Raw genomic sequence first — 22,689 nt, 5'->3', positions numbered from 1 at the left:
TAGGCTGATATCGAATTGAATTAGACATTGATTGCTAATAATCTTAATTTTATCTGTAGCGTCTCTGAAGGGAAAATTTTTTAAACACTTTTCTGGTATGAAGATCACAAGTTTTCTATTTGGCATTATTAATCAATTGTGACGCTGAAGGATTCAGAGCGTAGGATTATATTTGATTATCACGGTTAAAGATTGATTAAAGGGATAAGAAAGTTTGTGAATAGATTCATTTCTTCATTTGCTGCATTGTAACAAAAATAAGGGTTTAGATGGTAAAGGTTCAATAAACACATATTCTTAAACATGTTAAAATAATAGCAAAGTTAAAAATTTTATTCCATGCATATTACAAAACATATCTAAATAGTATTTTCCCTGATCCAGTGTTGAAAATACGCAACATTAGTGTAAACTCCAGCATATCCAGGTTCAGCACAGCCTACACCCCAGCTGACCAGCCCAGCTAGAACATATTCCTAGAAAATACGCAATATTAGTGTACACTCCAGCATATCCAGGTTCAGCACAGCCTACCCCCCAGCTGACCAGTCCAGCTAGAACATATTCCTAGAAAATACGCAATATCAGTGTACACTCCAGCATATCCAGGTGCAGCACAGCCTACCCCCAGATGACCAGCCCAGCTAGAACATATTCCTAGAAAATACGCAACATTAGTGTAAACTCCAGCATATCCAGGTTCAGCGTTAGCAGCCCAGCTAGAACATATTCCTAGAAAATATGCAACATATTAGTTTAAGCTCCAGCATTTCTAGGTTTAGCGTGTCATACCCTCCAGCTGACCAGCCCAGCTAGAACATATTCCTAGAATATACGAAATATTATTGTACACTTCAGCATATCCAGGTTCAGCACAGTCCAGTTGACTAGAGCAGCTAGAACATATTCCTAGAAAATACGAAATATTATTGTACACTCCAGCATATCCAGGTTCAGCGTAGCTATACCCCCAGCTGACTAGACCAGCTAGAACATATTCCTAGAAAATACGCAACATTAGTGTAAACTCCAGCATATCCAGGTTGAGCGTTACCAGCCCAGCTAGAGCAAATTTCTAGAAAAAATGCAACATATTAGCGTAAACTCCAGATATCCAGGTTGAGCGTGTTCTACCCTCCAGCTGACCAACCCATCTAGAAAATATTCCAAGAGAATATGAAATATTAGTGTACACTCCAGCATATCCAGGTTCAGTGCTGCCTACCCACAGCTGACTAGTCCAGCTAGATCATATTCCTAGAAAACCCTTTGCGTTAAAAAGACTTCTTTTATTTTCAGCGNTGTACGGTGTGTTTCCGATTTTTATTTTTGATCTCTGGATGATCTGTTTGTCTAGAGAAGTATTGAAAATGTGTGATAAATATGTAATAAATAGCAATAAAATATTTTTTTTTGAATTTTTTCTAAAAACATTTTTTTGCTCGTTCTATCATCTCAAAATAAAACTGATTTACAAATATTCAATATTTGGTTGTGAGGAACGGATATTGAAAACAATATTAGACCTAACCCACCCCCACCCCTCCAACTTCTCAAACAAACAAAAACAAAAAAGAATAACAACAAAAAATGAAAATGAGAAAAATCCAAGTACCTTAAAAAAAGATTTTGCTTCAAATAAAGTTTTAAAATACAAGAAAAATTACATAAAATAATTTTCAATCGAAAGGAGATGGACGCTTGCCACAATATCTAAATTTTTAATCCCTATATCTTTGCAACCTTATGGTATTATCTTTTGAGATTCAAACTTTGACGCCTTGAACTCATAGTTTGAAATAGTCTAAGGTCTACGACATGAGGTTGCAAAGATATGAATACAGTTGTGATTCCGCACCAGAATTATGAAATGAATAATACCTTCTCTACTTCCAAACTATCTTCAATCATTTCTTCCTCTTCTTCTTCTTTTACAATTTCTTCATTTTCATCTTCTTTTCTTTCCTCCTCCTTGCCTTTCCCGAACATATCCAAGTTCAAAAACATCTTCCTCTTGCTGCAATATACAGACAATCTTAGATATTTATATAATATTTATCTTTTATCATCATGTACATATATTGTACATATAAAATAGTAATCTCTGTTTTGGAGTCCCCCCACTTTTACTCTGGTGTTTACTCACACTCCTCCTTGTTAAATTTGTAACTAGAAATTCTTGAATTATTATTAACAATTGCTCTGTATACAAGGAACCAGCTTGTTATTATACATATATGAAGAAACCCCTAATCATATTTTCAAATGACTTTTTTTTTACGGTTAAATAAATTTAAAATAACAAGTATGTTAGACTTTTGTTATACAACCCCCCCCCCCTTCGTATGAATTAATAAGTGTAATACACACCTGGCCTTTATGCTGTAGTCTTCCACAGAATAAACAATAGGACCACCACTATCCCCCTGCAATATGTTTAAAATATATATTTTTATTGTCTGTTTGTTTGTTTGTTGGTTGGTTGGTCTGTCTGTGTCCAATAAACGTCAAAACGATTAAACCGATCAGGCCTAAATCTCATATTTAACAAAAAAGATGTATTTGTCCATTTAGCAGCGAAAAAAAATATTTTCAACTTTTAAAAAGTATTACAATTTTAGTATGTACAACTAAAATCATGGCATGAAATGATAAGCAACGTTAAAAAGCCTAAACATTACTAGAAAAGCCTTCTATAATACGGGACGTAGATGTAGATATATATACATATATACAATTATGTACATATCTAGAGAAAACAAAACTTTTTAATTGGTATTAATGAATTCTAAATATATATTTCACGCCAAAAAAGTTTATGAAAGATAATTTCTATATATATGCTTACTAGCTGAAGGGGTGTACGTGGAAAATAATAGATTTCGGTCAGGATTTATTTATTTTTCGAAACTTTTTCAGACTTTAAAAATTCTTTTCAACCTAAGTGCGATGAATTAAAAAAAATAGTATAATATGGGCAGCATAGAATAATTAAGGATAATAATCAACATAAAAAGATAATTATAATAGAATAATAAAGATAATTTAAGAATAATAAAATCAATATAATAATACCTGATTAAAAAAGATAAAAATGATAAAATAAAAATGATACCTGACAGAAAAGATAATAATAACAAAATAATAATGATACCTGACAGAAAATGATAATGATAACAAAATAATAATGATACCTGACAGAAAAGATAATGATAACAAAATAATAATGATACCTGACAGAAAATGATATTGATAACAAAATAATAATGATACCTGACAGAAAATGATAATGATAAAAAAATAATAATGATTCCTGACAGAAAATGATAATGATAACAAAATAATAATGATACCTGACAGAAAAGATAATTATAACAAAATAATAATGATACCTGACGGAAAAGATAATGATAACAAAATAATAATGATACCTGACAGAGAAAGATAATGATAACAAAATAATAATGATACCTGACAGAAAATGATAATGATAACAAAATAATAATGATACTTGACAGAAAAAGATAATTATAACAAAATAAAAATGATACCTGACAGAAAAAATAATGATAATACAATAATAATGATACCTGACAGAAAATGATAATGATAACAAAATAATAATGATACCTGACGGAAAAGATAATGATAACAAAATAATAATGATACCTGACAGAAAAAATAATGATAACAAAATAACAATGATACCTGACAGAAAAAGATAATTATAACAAAATAATAATGATACCTGATAGAAAAAGATGATGATAACAAAATAATAATGATACCTGACAGAAAAGATAACGATAACAAAATAATAATGATACCTGACAGAAAAAATAATGATAATAAAATAATAATGATACCTGACAGAAAAAGATAATGATAACAAAATAATAATGACACTTGACAGAAAAGATAATGATAACAAAATACTAATAATACCTGACAGAAAAGATAATGATAATAAAATAATAATGATTCCTGACAGAAAAAGATAATGATAACAAAATAATAATGATACCTGACAGAAAAAGATAATGATAACAAAATAATAATGATACCTGACAGAAAAAGATAATGATAATTAAATAATAATAATACCTGACAGAAAAAGATAATGATAACAAAATAATGATGATACCTGACAGGAAAGATAATGATAACAAAATAATAATGATACCTGACAGAAAAAGATAATGATAATAAAATAATAATGATACCTGACAGGAATCAACTCCGCCATCGTATATATCTCCAGCACAGAACATTCCCTCGGAAATCCTAAATCAATCAATCAAACAATTCAGTTCATCAAGCTGATTTCCATTCTGATCAATTGATTAATCAATAAATTAAATAACTGCTGAATTTATTTAATCAATATATTCTTTTAATTCTTTCTATTAATCAGATAATCATATTTAGATTTTTAATTTTATTAATTAATAAATTGCAATGAAAATATCTAATTACAGTCGAGTTTTAGTCGAATTTTTGCAGTTTTAGTTTTTGTTTTGTTTAACAATTAAGCATTAAAAGCATTTATTTTCAAAAAGGATTAAAAATCTTACATATACGGTGACATATGTTGACGGCAGTGTTCAATCCTGACGTATGGAACCTGCACAGCGGTCAGAAGGAAGGGGGTCGGACCTCCTTCACTTAAAGCTCCCCAACCCATTACTGTCAATTTCACATCAGGAACTTTCTAAAAATGAAAAAGTACAGAGTTACCCACAGAGGATGAAACTTCAGAGACGACTATATGGAATTTATACTGTCTGATTCCTTATATTCATGATTCCCTGCCTCCTGTCCTGAGTTTAATTAAGTCGACTTCAAATTCCAGAGTTTTCTAGTAATCACTGTATAAAAATATACAAATATATAAATATTTATAAAAATATATGTATTAGCGAAGAGTTTTATTAAATAGAAGATTAAATGAGTTCAAACTGCGCAATTGCTCTGTGTAATGTTTAGGCTATCTAGAGTGGTCGTCTTTCTATTCCAGAGTTTTCTGGTGCTGTTAAAAATATTTTACTATGGTATAAAAATATTTTACTATGGTATACAAATATATTACTATGGTATACAAATATTATACTATGGTATAAAAATATTTTACTATTTATTTTACTATGGTATAAAAAGGTTGAAAAAGTTGTTTGACACAAGACACCCTAAAAAATCCAAAAAAAAGTTATTACCTCCAGATTATATTCTGTTGACATAAGGTTTATTTTACTGAGATGTGGGCCCGACATTATTCTTTCTTCTAGATGGACCACAGCTAAATAAATAAAAATTCAGGGTTTGGACCAAGAACTTTGCCTGCTTTATCTTACTGAGATGTGGGCTCGGGACTATCTTTTTTCAAGATGGACCACAGCTAAGCAAATTACAAATCTAATATTAGGACTTGGGCCAATGCCGTTTCCTGTCTTATTTTCCTGAGATGTGGGCCGGGACCATCCTTTCATTAAGATGGACCACGGCTAAATAAATCTAATATTAGGACTTGAGTCAATAACGTGTCCTGTCTTATTGTACAGAGATTTTTTACATTTTTTTAACTTGAAAAATATCGTTTAATTTAAATATAATTTTGACCTATATCATTATCGAAATTGTAATAGTTGTATCTAGGATGAATAATGATTCTGCTCGCCTCAAATTGAAAACTACTCAAATTTTCAAAAGTTAAAACGTTTTAACATTTTTTTCCATTTTTTCTAGATTTTAGACAAACAGTGTTTATTGGGACTACAGCAATTTCAAGTGAGTCTACATTTAAAGAGGGTGTGCCAATTTCACAACGATACCATTGAAATGTTGTGGTTTAAAAGTGTTAAAGATATCGCTTTTTATAGCTTAAAGGGAGTGACTGGCAATGTATGGTAGTTGAACTGAGAATCTTCATAGATTGTTCTTTTTGAGGGAAGATTTTGAGAATCGGTTTAAAAAAATTATTTAATAACGACGACGAAAAATGTATAAAAATTCTACAGTAAACTAATTAGTTTTTTAAGAACAGTTTGAGAAAATAAAAATTAACTATCATCATTGAAAATAAGTAACCTTATTCAGTTATTGGTTTCTCTAATGTCTCATTGTCCACAAGCATTTTCTGTAGATTTCCAAGAATTTTTATTGAAAAGACGACATTTGATGAATTTGAAGAAATAAGCAAACACATTCATAAAAAAACAAGAAATTCAATATAATGATAAAACAATAATCAATTCTAACATTGATTTATTGAGATTTATTTTCCGAAACATCGAATTAGTTTACATTTTTGTCGTCGTTATATTTAATAATTTTCAAAATATCGATTCTCAAAACGTAAGCACCCAAATGGATGATTTTGAATGTCGACTTTTCTCTCAAATTCCGTAATTATACACCATTAAAACGTTTTACAAGTCTCAAATGAATCCTAAACATTTTTCCACAATACTGCATTCTCAGTTCAAATACCATACATCGACGGTCACTCCCTTTAACAAGTGTTATACTCTGACAATTCCTCTGTTAATTCTGGAAATAAAATGTAAAAATCACTTTTACAAAGAAAAACATGGATATCTAATTCATTTTTTATCAGACAAATTTGTTAAGGGTTGTGTTGGGTATTTCTGCTTTGTTAACCCTATTCCCGCTGGGGGGGGGGGGGTCAATTTGACCCCCCCCCTGTAGTTTTTTTTACATAACTCAAAAAGTATTGGTCTGAGGCTGTTGAAATTTTCTGACTTTTCTTACATACCCAAAGTCCTCCCTTTAGGCCTAAAACCGGGCTTTAATACTAACTGCCTGAGTCCTCAGGCACACTGCCTGAATGACTGCTTTTGCCTGTAGCAAACTAAATCTTTGTTTTGACCCACTTTCACTTGTCAGATTTTGATAAAATTTAGCTTTTTGGAAAGCCTATGACATAAGGAAACGAATTGCACAAGTTTTGCGAAAGAAAAAAATTGCAAATTTTTTGCAAACAACCTGTCAAAGGAAATTTGCACATTTTTAGTTTTTCTTGATTAAAAATCAGGTTATTTAAAATTTTGCAAAAATTTTTGCATATTTGAAATGGCATGGTCAAGGGCTTTTCAAAAATGTATAATTTGTCATTTTTTGGACAAATTTTTTTTTGCAAACATTTTTACTATAAAACTGGATTATTCGATAAAAAATTCAATTTTTGCAAATTTGCAATTTTTTTTGCAGATTCTAAAAGTAGAGCACAAGAGCTTTCTAATGATGTATCATTTGTCATATTTGGACATAAAACATGGGATTTAGAGGGGGGGGGTCAAATTGACCCCCCCCCCCCAGCGTATCCTGGTTTTCAAGTACCCCAGCGGGGATAGGGTTAATATTACATTCAATTCTGATTAAAAATGAGATTTTAGTAGTTTTTTTCCTTCACGATAATTTCTTCATCAGCGGTATCTCTGAGATCATGATCGCCCACAGATATCACCAGATCTTTCAGATTAGCTTCCTAACATTGAAAATTGATCAATTATCATATAGAGTTATTTTACAAGATCTTTCAGACTATCTTCCTAGACATTTATTTTTGATCATTGTTCATGAAGTTATAACATTAAATCTTTTAGGTCCGCATATTTTTAGACATTACTTGATAACAACTGAAGTTTTTAGACAGTACTTGATAACATAACATAGCAGACGAAACTCTTACAGATTACAGCTTTCTCAGTAGGTATCACTGTACTAAATCTAAGAATTATTTGAAAAGACGATATCGAATTCGTCACTGAATTCCCATGTTTTTTGGGACACCCTGTATATAAAAATGAATAGATAAAGTTTTAAAAATTTATTCTATTTAAGATACATAGATCTAAGTTTATTTAAATAGTTAATTGAAACACTTTTATTGTGGTTCGCAGTGCTCTCAAATTTTTGGAAAGCATCTTCAACAATTAAGAATATTGGAAAGGGAGAAAACCACGCTAGCCCAAAATAAAAGTGTTAGAGGTAACTTTGTGAAATTGTGTTATTCATAATTATAAAAAACTTTCCAACAAAGCAGGGATATAAAAGAATAATTTTCACTTTTGTTCATGAAAATTAACAAAGAATAATCAACTTGACAAATCTCTTAATTTTTTAGGAAAATCCCGGAACAAATTATAAATCTTTATATCATATTATCATAGATGGACGATAATAATTATTGGCATATATGCTATAAGTACATTAACCATGAAATTCTCATGTTTGATAAAGTGTACAGAAAAACTTGGTTTTAACCAATTCCGAACTTGAGAATGGTAAGCAAGCATAGGTATACAAAGGGTAAAGTTTCTCATCTGTTATATTTGATCTGTATCATAAGTTTAGTCCCGCCGGTATAATTATAAATCCACTGTAGACTATACAACTTGAAATTAGAACATACAGGGTGTCCCACAAAACATGAAACGATCTATAATATTATTTGATGAAAACTGTTTATATAAACTCTTAAAAAAACTTTCCATAATGTATCACCTCCTCAAATGCTTACAAGTCATGAAACCTATTTTATAAACATACATATTGTTCTTTGATGGATTGTATCGAAAATGATCTTTGTATTGTTATTTTTAGTACGAGACACTCTGTTATTCATTTTTAGTACGAGACACCCTGTTATTTATTTTTAGTACGAGATACCCTGTTATTCATTCCAGTTCAATACAGTTCATTAATTAAGTTTAAAATTTTATTGTTTCATATAAACATTTTCAAATAAAAACCTCATAGATATCTCCTTAGTGTTGTTTTTGTGTTCAGATTTCAAAGGGTTAGCTATAGTGATAATCAAGATTCCGACGTTGCCCGTGGAATCTCAAAAATTGCCCAACGCTGGGAAGGAATGAGATGTTCCACCTTAGGAGGGATTAGGAAATTACCCTTTGTGTTTTTAGGGGGGGGGAATCTAATATTATATATATATCTACAATATATATTGAACTTTTGTGAACTTTTGGAAGATAAAATGATAAATCTAATAATTGCAGTTGCTATTTTTTTATTAAAAGTAAATGAAAGATTTAAGATGTTCTTGACATTTTTTATCAGTTTTCTTTCAGATCGAGAAATCTATAATTTAACCTGTTCCTCGTAAAAGAGGAGAACATATATTTCATATAAAAGTATATTCTTCAAACATTAAAGAAACCGTTGACGTAGTTTCAAGTAATTATCAACTTAAAAAGTGTTAAATGCCGTTAGGGTTATTAATTATTTATAGGAGAGAACAGGAGATAGCAGAAGAGAAAAAGAGAGAACAGGAGAGTACATAAGAAAACAGGAGAGAACAGGAGAGAACAGGAGAGAACAAGAGAGAACAAGAGAGAACAGGAGAGAACAGGAGAGAACAGGAGAGAACAGGAGAGAACAAGAGAGAACAAGAGAGAACAAGAGAGAACAGGAGAGAACAGGAGAGAACAGGAGAGAACAGGAGAGAACAAGAGAGTACAAGAGAGAACAGGAGAGAACAGGAGAGAACAAGAGAGTACAAGAGAGAACAGGAGAGAACAGGAGAGAACAGGAGAGAACAGGGGAGAACAGAAGAGAACAGGAGAGAACAGGAGAGAAGTTTAAAATAAAATTAAAAAAAGAAAAAGAAAAATCTCAAGTATTTGTATAAAGATAGTGCCCACATATTTGTATACTGTTGAGTGTATAAATATACCGTGAATATGCCTTATATCCTGCATTCAATGGAATGTAATGGTTTGTATTATCATTATTAATCAATATATCTACATATATATATTATATAAAAGCCCCCAAGGATGTATATTATATGAAAGAGGTAGGATAGATGGAAATCCAATACACCAGGGATAAAGTAAATACAAGCATTATTGATTTTAACCATTAGGTCAAATTTGTATATTACCAAATCTATTTAATGGGATAGACCGGCTATGTAAGGTAGTTGAAATGAGTATGCAGTGTTGTGGACAAAATCTTTAGTATTTATTTGAGACATATAAACGTTTCCAAGATGTATAATTACTGAGTTTGAGTGCAAAGTCGACGTTCAAAATCATGAATTTCTGTGAGGATGTTTTCAGAATCGGTTTTTTTAATTATTAAATAACGACGACGAAAAATATATCAAAAATTATGCAGTAACCTAATTAGATGTTTAGGAACATATTTCTCAAAAGAAATTTGTCAATGAATCGAATTTAGGATTAATTATTTCCTTTTTCATCATTAAATTGAATTTCTTATTTTTTATGAATTTGTTCGCAGATTTCTTCAAATTCTTCAAATGTTGTCTTTTTTAACAAAAATTGCAGAATACCTGCAGAAAATAATTGAATAAGATTACTTATTTTCGATGATAAGAGTTGATTTTTATTTTCTCAACCTGTTCCTAAACAACTAATTAGTTTACTGTAGAATTTTGTTTACATTTTAATCAGAGTTGTCGTTATTTAATAATTTAAAAAACAGTTCTGAAAACATATCTACCCAAAAGTACGATTTTGAACGTCGAGTTTGTACTGAAACTTAGGATTTATAGATCTTTCAAAAAGTTTTATATGTCTCAAATGAATCCTAAAGAAATTGTCCACAACACTGCATACTCAGTTCAGATACCCTATACAGCCGGTCTGTCCCTTTAATATTGGATAAATAATCATGTAGTGGGTGAAATTGTTCAATATCTGGTTCTGACTTGTGTCCAAACTACGATGAAGTTAGTACAGAATGGGACTGTAAAGACGACCTGAATCTCTTAAAATATGACGATTCAGAGGTTTATTTAGGTCTTCTGCCTTAAACATAGTCTTTCTATGGACGTTGCAGGAAATCATATTCCGTACAGTCGTCTCTAAATCATATTCCGTACAGTCGTCTCTGAAGTTTCATCATTTGTGGATAACCCTGCAGTTCGGTCTGTATATAATTCTAAATCTGTTTGAGAAATAAAAAATTAAAACTTTGTGACTTTTCTAACTTATTGAAGAATTTGTTTTGATGCATAGGACTAAGAAGAGTACACCCCGAAATTAAAAAATCGCAACACACGTTGGATGGCTGCCAAATAAGCCACCAAAATTCTTTTATATTCAACAAAAAATGGCTTATTTGGCAGCAAAATTTGAATGGCTACTAAATAAACGATTTTTTTACTATAAGCAATTTGTGTCACAAATATTTTTATAGATTAATAACAATACAGATAGAACACTTGATGTCCTCTTTTTAAGAATTAGGGGTTTTTCGTTCACAATAACTCGAGGCAGAACCTGGAGGAGGTGCGCGCATATTCCTCGCTCTGTCTTGTCAACGCAGCATGCGCATAACTCATTTGGGCTTCTGTCTCAGGGTTAATGTGAACGAAAAACCTTTAAATCTTGAAAAGACGACATTAATTGTTATATCTGTATTGTTATTAATCTATGTGTAAAAGAAAGCCAAACAGTCGCCGGTTCGTGTTTCAAAAATTTAAACTTTCTTTAAAATAAAATATTATTTAAATATTACCAGAACACAGTGAGCTGCAGTTACAATAGTTCTCTCAGTAATAATAGCTCCACCACAGTAATGTTGATACCTTGAAAAATAAAGAAATTGAGTCTTTGCCTCAAACTCAAATTTTTACCTTATCATGTAAACTTTTGATATTTCTAACTTAGATTATTTGATCCAACAGAAATCATAGTTTAAAATATCTCAGGCCTTCGACTTTGGACTGCATAGATTTAGGACTAGAAAATCAAAGTTTTGGCAAAGACTTCATTCCTTTTGATTAAAAACAATAATTTTAAATTTTGGAACTGTTAAATCAGAACTGTTTGGGATGTAAATAGCAAGAATCTTAAGTTTATTTTTGCCACAATAAAAAATGATCTTAGGGCAAAACTTTTGCATTATAATCTGATGTTCCAATCTGTTTCTACATGTATAAAGTCAATCTAAAGACAATATAAATATTTTTAAATCACTATTACTTTTCACTTCCAGTACTTATATACAAAATTTTAGATTGTAAATTAAAAATTAAAACAATTAATCAGATTTGAATTTGTAAAAAGAAAATGAGTTGAAATTATATAATTATTTTTGTAAATGCTAAAAAAATGTTTTTTGAATTTATATCTAGGACTAAATCCATCAAAATACACTGCGTATTTTATCTATCAATCCTTGAAACGTCTATGTGAAAAATTAGATAAGTTTGACTAAAAATAAATTAATTTTTCTTAAAGTGAACCTGGGAGGACGATTATATCCTGCTACTCTGTATCTGAGATTAAGGAGAAATATTAGATTCCAAAAATATTAATTTCCCAAAATATTAATTTCTAAAAAATATTAATTTCCAAAATATCTTTTTTTAAGTTTAATTTTGATGAGCTCTTTAAAAAGGGACAATCGACGTTATTTAAAGAATTTCATAAAAAGGGCAAAAGTGATGGAAATGTCATTTTTAACCTCAAAAAATTGACTTGCGGATTTATGCAGCGGAGACAAAGCAGGAAATTGTTCACATCATTTTCTAGCTATTATTTATTATTGCTCAAATAAAGCTTAAAGAGTATCGTTAAGAATCGGCTATAAAAATATATTCAAAGGAATTTATAAACTATAAAGACGAATAAAAAAATTGGTTTTGGGTTCATCCCATCCCAAATATAGCCTTGCTTAAACTTCCCGATATATGTTAACGATTATCGTTAGAGTTTATTGATAATCGTTAGAGGTGCTTTAAGTCACTTTCTCTGTCATTTATGATTTTTCCATGTTTTTTTTATTTAAAAAAATTTAAAATATCTATTTCTGTTTCCTAAGAGATGCCATGAAAGGATAGTTTCCCTTCTCTACACTGCTTCCTCCAACAATTCGTCCCTTATCAGAGCTTTCGTCCGACCCAGAATTAAACTCTGCAGAATCGTTAGTCGTAGAATTGAAAGCTGTGGTATCGTTCGTTGCAGCGTCGTCCGACCCAGAACCGTCCATTGCTGAGTCGTGCGTCACAGAATCGTTCTTCGCACTGTCGTCCGACCCAACACTTTTCGTATATAAGTCGTCATTCACGGACTCGTCCGTTGAAGTATGCGATTCGTCTTTAACTTGTCTAAACATTGTTATGTTGCTCTCTTCTTCTAAAGATTTGTACTCATCGTCCTGTAAAAATTAAAAAATAATCATATAGATATACTAGCTTGGAAACCCAGCTTTGTTTGGAGATAGTCAAGCCAATCACCTTAGATTTTAGAATTTTTAAAGCAAGATAGTATTATCCCTTTGGTTCTCCCATGTTCCCTAATCCAAATTTGAGGCAAATCGGTCAAGGGGACATATTAGGTTTAAAACATATTCCCTGTTTATTGGGACACCCTGTATAAGGTTACCTGTTGTGTACATATCCTCAGTCCAACCCCTGGACATATTGGGTTTAAAACATATTTTCTGTTTATTGGGACACCCTGTATACGGTTACCTGTTGTGTACATATCCTAAGTCCAACCCTTGAGCCCGAAATTTAAATGAGTATCGTTGATAAAACCTTCAAGTTTCCTTTTTGGGATCTCAAAATTTGTGTAGATTTTTTTTATGAGATTCGAAAAAAAACGGAGAATATGAAGAAACTAAATAACGTAACATAATATTTCATAACAAAAATATTGATATCCACAAAACTGCCTGCACCCATTCTTGAAACCCGGATTTCAAAACTGGTTTTCATAACGATACCCTGTCTTAAGTTTAGGGCTCTGGACATATTAGGTTTAAAACATATTTCGTGTTTATTTGGACACCCTGTATAAGGTTACCTGTGGTGTACACATCCTCAGTCCAACCCCTGGACAAATCAGATTCAGCATATATTTCTGGATTTCGAGTAGATCAACTAATTTCAAAACAAGATCTTAAAATGAGTTGAAAAATATAACTAAGAATTTGAAAAATAGCAAGAAAAAAAAAACTATCCGATTTGATAAACACAATTTTGAGATTAAATAATCACATTTTGTGTTTCTGTATAAGCCCTTCAAAAAATGTATTATTTTGTAAATTCTTTTAACAACGAAATTTAAGTTTGTGACAAGAGCTCAGTTTCTTTTTATTATTATAATCTCTTATAGTCAACATAAAATACAGATGTTGTATCTTCTTCTTATTGATCTAATTGTAATTTTAATTGGTTTAAAGAATATATAAATGATGATGTTTTCTCGATCCATTCCCCTAATTGAACAGATTATTTATCGAACAATAAATTTCCACAAAATGCTCTCAGGAGAGAAAACCTTTTTCACAAAAACTAACGATGAAATCTATTATAATCTAGAAAATTCCTGTTAAAGGGACTATGAACTTAATTTTAGGAGAATCCGATTTACAACGGTTATATGTACTTAATTTTAGGAGTATCATGACAGTTTAACAAAGGTTATATGTACTTAATTTTAGGAGAATCCGATTTACAACGGTTATATGTACTTAATTTTAGGAGTATCCGATTTACAACGGTTATATGTACTTAATTTTAGGAGTATCATGACAGTTTAACAACGGTTATATGTACTTAATTTTAGGAGAATCCGATTTACAATATATGTACTTAATTTTAGGAGTATCATGACAGTTTAATAACGATTACATGAACTTAATTTTAGGAGTATCATGACAGTTTAACAACGGTTATATTAACTTAATTTTAGGAGTATCATTACCGTTTAACAACGGTTATATGTACCTAATTTTAGTAGTATCCGATTAACAACTTTTATATGTACTTAATTTTAGGAGTATCCGATTAACAACGGTTATATGAACTTAATTTTAGGAGTATCATGACCGTTTAACAACGTTTATATGTACTTAATTTTAGGAGTATCCAATTAACAACGGTTATATGTACCTAATTTTAGGAGTATCTGATTAACAACGTTTATATGTACTTAATTTTAGGAGTATCCGATTTACAACGGGTATATGTACTTAATTTTAGGAGTATCATGACGGTTTAACAACGGTTATATGGACTTAATTTTAGGAGTATCATGCCCGATTAACAACGGTTATATGAACTTAATTTTAGGATTATCATGACAGTTTAACAACGGTTATATGAACTTAATTTTAGGAGTATCATGACAGTTTAACAACGATTATATTAACTTAATTTTAGGAGTATCATGACCGTTTAACAACGGTTATATGAACTTAATTTTAGGAGTATAATGACAGTTTAACAATGGTTATATTTACTTAATTTTAGGAGTATCATGACGGTTTAACAACGGTTATATGGACTTAATTTTAGGAGTATCATGCCCGATTAACAACGATTATATTAACTTAATTTTAGGAGTATAATGACAGTTTAACAATGGTTATATTTACTTAATTTTAGGAGTATCATGACAGTTTAACAACGGTTATATGAACTTAATTTTAGGAGTATCATGACAGTTTAACAACGATTATATTAACTTAATTTTAGGAGTATAATGACAGTTTAACAATGGTTATATTTACTTAATTTTTGGAGTATCATGACGGTTTAACAACGGTTATATGTAGGGTTGGTAATCGTTTTTGAAAACGATCGTTTAACGATCGTTTTTTGCTTCGTTAAATGATCATTTTTAAAAACGATTGTTTCGTTTTCTCAAAAAAACGATCGTTTTTAAAACAACCCACTCGTTTTGAACTGTTAGAAAACGAAGAACAATCGTTTTTGAAAACGATCATTTTCAGAAAAACGATAAGCGACCGTTTTTTATACGATTGTTTTTAAATAAACGATCGTTAAAAAATAACGATCGTTTTTGAAAAAAAAAATTATCATTTTTACGACGTCCTGAAGATAGTCATAAATGTCGTCTTTAATTAGATTTATCAAATGTCGTCTTACATGCCGTAGCAGTTATAAAATGTTCAGCGGAATTGAATTGAATTGAAGAAATTTGTTCTACTTTTGAGAGTGCAGAGCCGCCATGAGCCCCGCAAAATGGTCAATATGAACTTTAAAACCTAATTCTTTATTTGTTTTATATATGCTTGAAATTTGGCACACAAGAAATTAAAGTACAAGATATTAAAAATATTAGGTTTTGATCATAATTGTTTAGTTAATGAAAGGTCATCCCTAGAAGACTGATTTGATTAGTGATTGGATAAGGTAATGATTGATAATTACGTCACATAAAGATAATTAATTCTACAGATCGAAAGAAGGACTGTAGTCTCCAAATTTACGGTTATTATCAAGAAGGGTAGTCGTTAACGATCGTTAACAAAACGACGAACTTTATAAAAACGATCGCTTTGAAAAACGATCGTTTTTTTAAACGATCGTTTTTTATAACTATCGTTTAAAAAACGACAGTTTTTAAAAAACGAACTTTTTAAAAATACGATCGTTTTTAAAAACGATCGTTTCGTTTTTCGATTTTCCTCGACGTTTTCTTAACGAAACGATCGTTTTTTTCAAAAATCAAAATGTTTCCAACCCTAGTTATATGAACTTAATTTTAGGAGTATCATGAGAGTTTAACAACGGTTATATGTACTTAATTTTAGGAGTATTAAGCCAGATTAACAACGTTTATATGTACTTAATTTTAGGAGTATTAAGCCAGATTAACAGCTGTTATATGAACTTAATTTTAGAAGTATTATGCCCGATTAATAACAGTTATAACCTTTAATCCATTAAACAAAAAATAAGTAAGAAACTACTGTTTTTCTATCTTAATTTTTTTTCATTTTCAATTAAGTTTTTTTTTTAAATGTTTCTAGTTGATTTATACTACAATATGTAATTTAATTAAGAAACTTGTTATGTTATATTTGCTAAAACATGTTATTCCCACCAATGCAATCACGATATTTGTAATGTTTGCTCAATGATTTATTCCCACTTTTACACTCACAATATTTTTAAGATTTGCAAACTGATATTGTTCCCACTTATACAATCACAATATTTGCAATATTTGCTAAATGATGTTGTTCCCACTCATACTGCGTACAATCACAATATTTGCAATATTTGCTAAATGATGTTGTTCTCATTCATACAATCACAATATTTGCAATATTTGCTAAATGATGTTGTTCCCAGTTATACAATCACAATATTTGTAATATTTGCTAAATGATATTGTTTCCACTTATACAATCAAAATATTTGTAATATTTGCTAAATGATGGTTTTCCCAGTTATACAATTACAATATTTGTAATATTTGCTAAATGATGTTGTTCCCACCTAAACAATCACGATATTTGTAATATTTGCTAGATGATGTTGTTCCTACTCATACAATCACAATATTTGCAATATTTGCTAAATGATATTGTTCCTACTTATACAATCACAATATTTGCAATATTTGCTAAATGATGTTGTTCACATTCATATAATCACAATATTTGCAATATTTGCTGAATGATATTGTTCCCACTCATACAATCACAATATTTGCAATATTTGCTAAATGAAATTGTTCCTACTTATACAATCACAATATTTGTAATATTTGCTAAATAATGTTGTTCCCACTCATACAATCACAATATTTGTAATATTTGCTGAATGATATTGTTCCCACTTATACAATCACAATATTTGTAATATTTGCTAAATGATGTTGTTTTCCTAGATGTCTGTGCTGTATACTGCCAGCCTGTAGAATTGGAAGGAGAATTAAACCAAGTAGAAAAATAATTTTCATCTTTATATCTGCAGACACAACTTAAACATTTTACGATTATTTTATTTTATCATTTCGTTTTAAAACACCGCATCAAAAATAAAAAAATGATACAGAACTTTCTCGCACTTTGCTTGAAAGGGAGCGCAAAAAGTAAATTTTTATGAATTCGTGTGGATTTTCTACTTTTTCTTAGGGTTCGGCGTCTTCCTAACGATGTTCTTTCCCGGGAACGAACGGAACGGAACGAACGATTTATAAAAGTAGAAACACACCCTGCCCTTGCAGACTGGGCGTCGTTCCTGGGGAAAGATCGTGCTTTCACCTGAACGAACGGAACGGAACGGAAAGGAACGATTTAAAAAAGTGGGATCACGCCCAGTCTAATTGTCCCACAGGGTTATCCAAAAAAAGTTTAATGACGACATATAAATCTCGATAAAAGTCCACAATCTATAAAACAATTCTGTATTCTGAATTAAGGCTTTGCCACTAACTCTGGTTTTCTAATCCCTTTATTTTAAAATATGAACTTTGTTGGATCTAATCTATATATAAATTTGGCTTGTCTGTTTGTCTGTTTGTTTGTTTGTCTGTTAGTATCCAATAAACGTCAAAACGGCTGAATCGATCGGGCCCAAATTTTTTGTTGGACATCTAGGGACCCAAGGGAGGGTTTATGAATGATTGAAATTTTAAAAATTTGTGTTTTAAAGGTTTTTAATTTTGTAAAAAAAATTAAATTCTTGAAAATCCGCGAATTTTTTTTAAAATCCGCAAAATTTTGTTCTTCTTTGTTTTGAAATGTAAACAAAAAGAACATGTTCACAATTAAAATAGAAGATGGGCGCGAAGCGCCCTAAAAGCATAGAAAGAAGGGCGCGAAGCGCCTTGAATTTCTAGTAATCTAAGTTTAAAATATGAAAGGTTTACACTATCAGGATACATAGATTATTTTAGAGATTGTAAAATCTAATTTTATGGCAAAGACTCAATTGACAATTTCTTTTCTCCCATTTAGCTTGAAAGGAAGCGCAAAAAATGTGCACAATATTATTTTGCCGGATTTCCTGCTAGTCCTACAGGGTTATTCAAAAATATTAGGTTTAATGACGACATGAAAAAATCTGAATTTTGTATTCTGAATTAAGATGAAATAATTAAATCTTCGCCACTAACTAGCTCTGATATTTTAATACTTTTATCTTTGCCACCCAATGTAGCAGAACTTAATATATTTTAAACAATGAATTAAGACATATATATGTACAGTTTTTTTCTAAAGTCTTATCCTTTGTGGAATACTTACAGGGTGTCCCAAAAACATGGGAATTCAGTGACGAATTCGATATCGTCTTTTTGAATAATTCTTTGATTTAGTGTAGTGATACCAACTGAGAAAGCTTTAATCTGTAAGAGTTTCGTCTGCTATGTTTACAATTTGTTTGTTTATGTTTTGACTGCATACGGCTGTACTTTGTAAAACAAGAAAATTGCACTATACAAACAGAGAAAACTTGTCCGTCTTCACTGTTCATCTTGCAGAGACATTATAGACACATCTTTACAGTCTTTTACCCTTTTCATAAAATAAACTCTAGCAGACATAATAATATTATGGCTTTTGAAATTAGATATTACAATGCTAATTCATAGCAAAGACGATTTACAATTCGTCAATGAATTCCCATGTTTTTTGGGACACCCTGTATTAGAAATTACTTGGGTTTAAGAATTTAGAAACTTGGATTTAATTTTACTTTTCGGAATTGAAAAATTAATATCTTTTTTTAAAAGTCGAAGTTTTTAAAAACAAGTTTGGCCGAATCACTTTTTATTTGAAACTACATTTCCCCATGGAGAGAAAATGGCGTATAACTAACTTTATAATAATATAACAAAATCTAACTAAATGGTGAGAGGATGTCCAGGTTAAATCTTTTACTGATCTATTATTAGATAATTATTATTACCGGTTCAGAAATACCCCCCCCCCCCCCTCCCGTATGCTACTTAACCCTTTCAGCCTGGAAGAATAAAACCTTTATCAGAATGTCGTCTTTTATTTTTCTATAAACTTACTGAAATTATTGATGACAACAAAGGTTTTTTCTAATGATTTATAACAATTGCTGACAATATACAGTAGCAGCTTCTATGTACATGTAACCTTTCAATTTAAAAAGCGCTTTTCAGGGACCAAAGCATCATTAATAAAACGCCGTCTTCAATGTATTGATAAAAACGAAGAGACATAAAACAACGCGTAAGTTTTTCTTAAAGTGATTTCAAGTTTCCAAGCCTTCCTGCAAAAAGCGTTGACAATTAGTAATTACTTCTAAAATGCTTAATCAAATTACAAGAGCCTTTATCCCTTTATTCTGGTACACCCTGTATCCATGTATCCTGGTACACCCTGTATCCATGTATCCTGGTACACCCTTTATCCCTGTATCCCTGTATCCTGGTACACCCTGTATCCCTGTATCCTGGTACACCCTGTATCCCTGTATCCTGGTACACCCTGTGTCCCTGTATTCTGATACACCCTGTATCCATGTATTCTGGTGCACCCTGTATCTTACATCTTATTATTATCCAAGGGCAATTTATAAATATTAGAGCCGGGGTATTCTTCCAGTATTCTTCCAGTAGGTTTAGCTTTACTGCTCTCATACCTTCCATACACCTCATTAGGGTTTCCAGCCAAATGGGGAAATGGTTTCGCTTTCGCAAGAACAAATTTTTTGCCGAAATTTTCGCATTTTTTGCTTTTCGTAGAAAAAAGGCGAATTTTTTGTTTCGCGAAACTAATGCGAAATTTGGCGAAAAATTGTCGTTTTTTTCAAGAAATTCCGCATCTCTTTCGCTTCGTTTGCAGATATCATTTTCGCGAAAAATGCAAAAGTTGGCGAAATATTAAACAACATTTTCGCGAAATTTCGTTTTCTGGAAACCCTACACTTGATATACCTCGCATACTTATATTCAATATTCTGCTCCAGCCAGACTTTTATGTTAATCTGTTTTACAGTGTGACCCAGTAAACCGTGAAATAGGAACACAAGGCTTTAGCCATTTTTTATGTAATTGATGTTGAAATGAATCTGTGTGCACTTTCCATCTGCTGTCTTTCATGTTCATTGGACTTCAAAATCATGAATTTGTAATCCATACGTATATTCAATATTCTGCTCAATACACAGGAGTGTAGTAAATGCCCTACTCCATAAGGGGATCTGAATCCGTATCTATCCAGGTACACTTTGTCAGCTATCAATGTCAACACGGACATAATTTCTTAATCGATCAATCCAAAATCAATGGGCACGATCTCGTAAGCTATCAATATCGATCAGAAGCTCGTAACTATCAATGCCAAACCAATAGGCACGATATCAGCTCTTTTTTTTCAACAAGTAAGAGCTATCAATGTCAACAGGGACACAAGTTTTTAATCTATTAATGCCAAACCGATGGGCACGATCTCGTAAGCTATCGATATCGATCAGAAGCTCGTAACTATCAATGCCAAACCAATAGGCACGATCCTGAACCTGTTTATCAAAACAAGCAACGATTACTCTCTGGCAGTAAACAGTACGGAGTCTCTATATCAACTGATGTATTTAAGGCTTATATGTTACAAGTTAAAGTTAATAGACGTAATTACAATTTCTACGTCGTTATCTAGATCACATGATAATCATGTTACATATTTACAGCACAGTTAAAATAGACGTAATTAAGATGTACATCATTATATATCACATTATTAAGCTCATCATGCTAAGTATTCATTTGAAGCGTGTAGTTCAAATTAATAATGGGTTTTACGTAAAAGTTTAGAAGCGTAGATGGTTAATAATGTACAACATAGTTTAGGTTTACAGAATATCATGTTACAAGATATTTATTTCAGGGGTTCAAATAAAAGATCTCACTTTGAAGGGGCAGAATTGCAAGTGATTTGATTGCAGTTGATTTGATTGCAACTGAGTTGTAACAGCCAAGTTTGGTTACAACCAAGTTTGACTGCAGTTGATTTGATTGCAACAAATTTTAGCTTCAAATGAAAGTGTTCCGTTGCCAAGAATAAAGCCTAAAATTTAGCGAAAAAAAAATGGTTTCATGTTGCCATGCAGGGAGTTACCCGTCGAGATGTAAAGTCTACATGAATTCCATATAGTCGTCTCTGAAGTTTCATCCGTTATGTATAGTATATATTCAAAGCAGAAGACAAAATTCATCCTACTTTACTATCGTTGATTATATCTAAAATGTTTTAGATCGTCATCAGAGTTTTTTCATTTTATTTACCTTTCCGGTACTGGGAATCCGCTAAATTTTAAACGAAAATCTACCAACGATAGTAAGTAACAAACAAAATATTGAAAACAATTCAACTGAAAACCAAAACTTTATTTCTCTCTTAACAAACTTTTTTCTCAAAAATATGTCATCCTTCTTTCCTTTTACTTTTTTATCTTTTCTGGTTTAGTTTTGAAAACTTCTGACAAGTTGTTTAGTCTGCAAACCTTTAGATATAAAAGTATTGACATGTGGTGGCAAACTTTGGAGAACAATTTTTTTCATTTTAAATGATAAAACCTGTATAAATTAAGGAGTTATCTCTGTTTTCGGATTGTATGTTTGTTTGTACGTCTAATCATACCAATTATTGATTTGACCGATTTGCTTCAAATTTTGATTGGAAAACTCAAAAGCATCAAACTTTAAAGATAATGGAATTGAGCCTTTGCAGCCAACTCTGATTTTCTAACCCGGGTCTCGTATTTATAACCAACAGTTTTAGACCTGTATCCATTTTCAATACTGCTGGGTCAACTTTGAAGTGTCACAACGCACGCCTTGCTTTTGATTTATACCTCACTAACTCACAAAGATTTTATTGTAGCCATAAACATGAAAATTTTAGAATTTAGGATTTCGATGTGGTTCGGACGTGATCTAA

General features: G+C 31.0%; 1 protein-coding gene across 1 annotated transcript; it reads right to left on the bottom strand.

Moving 5' to 3' along the window:
* Nucleotides 1–520: 520 nt before the first annotated feature.
* LOC111697444 (clotting factor B) lies at nt 521–17,742 on the bottom strand. Its single transcript, XM_023467468.1, has 14 exons — nt 17,660–17,742; nt 13,821–13,897; nt 12,830–13,170; nt 12,257–12,289; nt 11,527–11,596; nt 7,424–7,504; nt 5,617–5,674; nt 5,214–5,296; nt 4,575–4,711; nt 4,224–4,284; nt 2,371–2,426; nt 1,882–2,017; nt 793–1,000; nt 521–732 (listed from the first exon to the last, which is right to left on the bottom strand). The coding sequence occupies exons 1-14, from the start codon at nt 17,733–17,735 to the stop codon at nt 521–523; spliced, it is 1,629 nt and encodes a 542-aa protein (XP_023323236.1). The 5' UTR covers nt 17,736–17,742.
* Nucleotides 17,743–22,689: the final 4,947 nt, after the last annotated feature.

The sequence above is a fragment of the Eurytemora carolleeae genome, unplaced genomic scaffold (assembly GCF_000591075.1).
Source record: "Eurytemora carolleeae unplaced genomic scaffold, Eaff_2.0 scaffold45, whole genome shotgun sequence".
NCBI classification, from domain to species: Eukaryota; Metazoa; Arthropoda; class Copepoda; order Calanoida; family Temoridae; genus Eurytemora; species Eurytemora carolleeae.
The sequence above is the reverse complement of the archived record's forward strand: the minus strand, read 5'-3'. Positions and strand labels throughout refer to the sequence as shown.

Excerpts from the sequence above, each read along its gene's own strand:
- LOC111697444 (XM_023467468.1), bottom strand. The coding sequence starts at position 17,735 with ATGAAAATTATTTTTCTACTTGGTTTAATTCTCCTTCCAATTCTACAG. Across the intron at positions 13,171-13,820 it reads TGAGGATGTGTACACCACAG|GACGATGAGTACAAATCTTT; the intron begins GTAACCTTATAC and ends TAATTTTTACAG. Across the intron at positions 5,675-7,423 it reads ATGAAGAAATTATCGTGAAG|GCGAGCAGAATCATTATTCA; the intron begins GAAAAAAACTAC and ends TTTCAATTTGAG.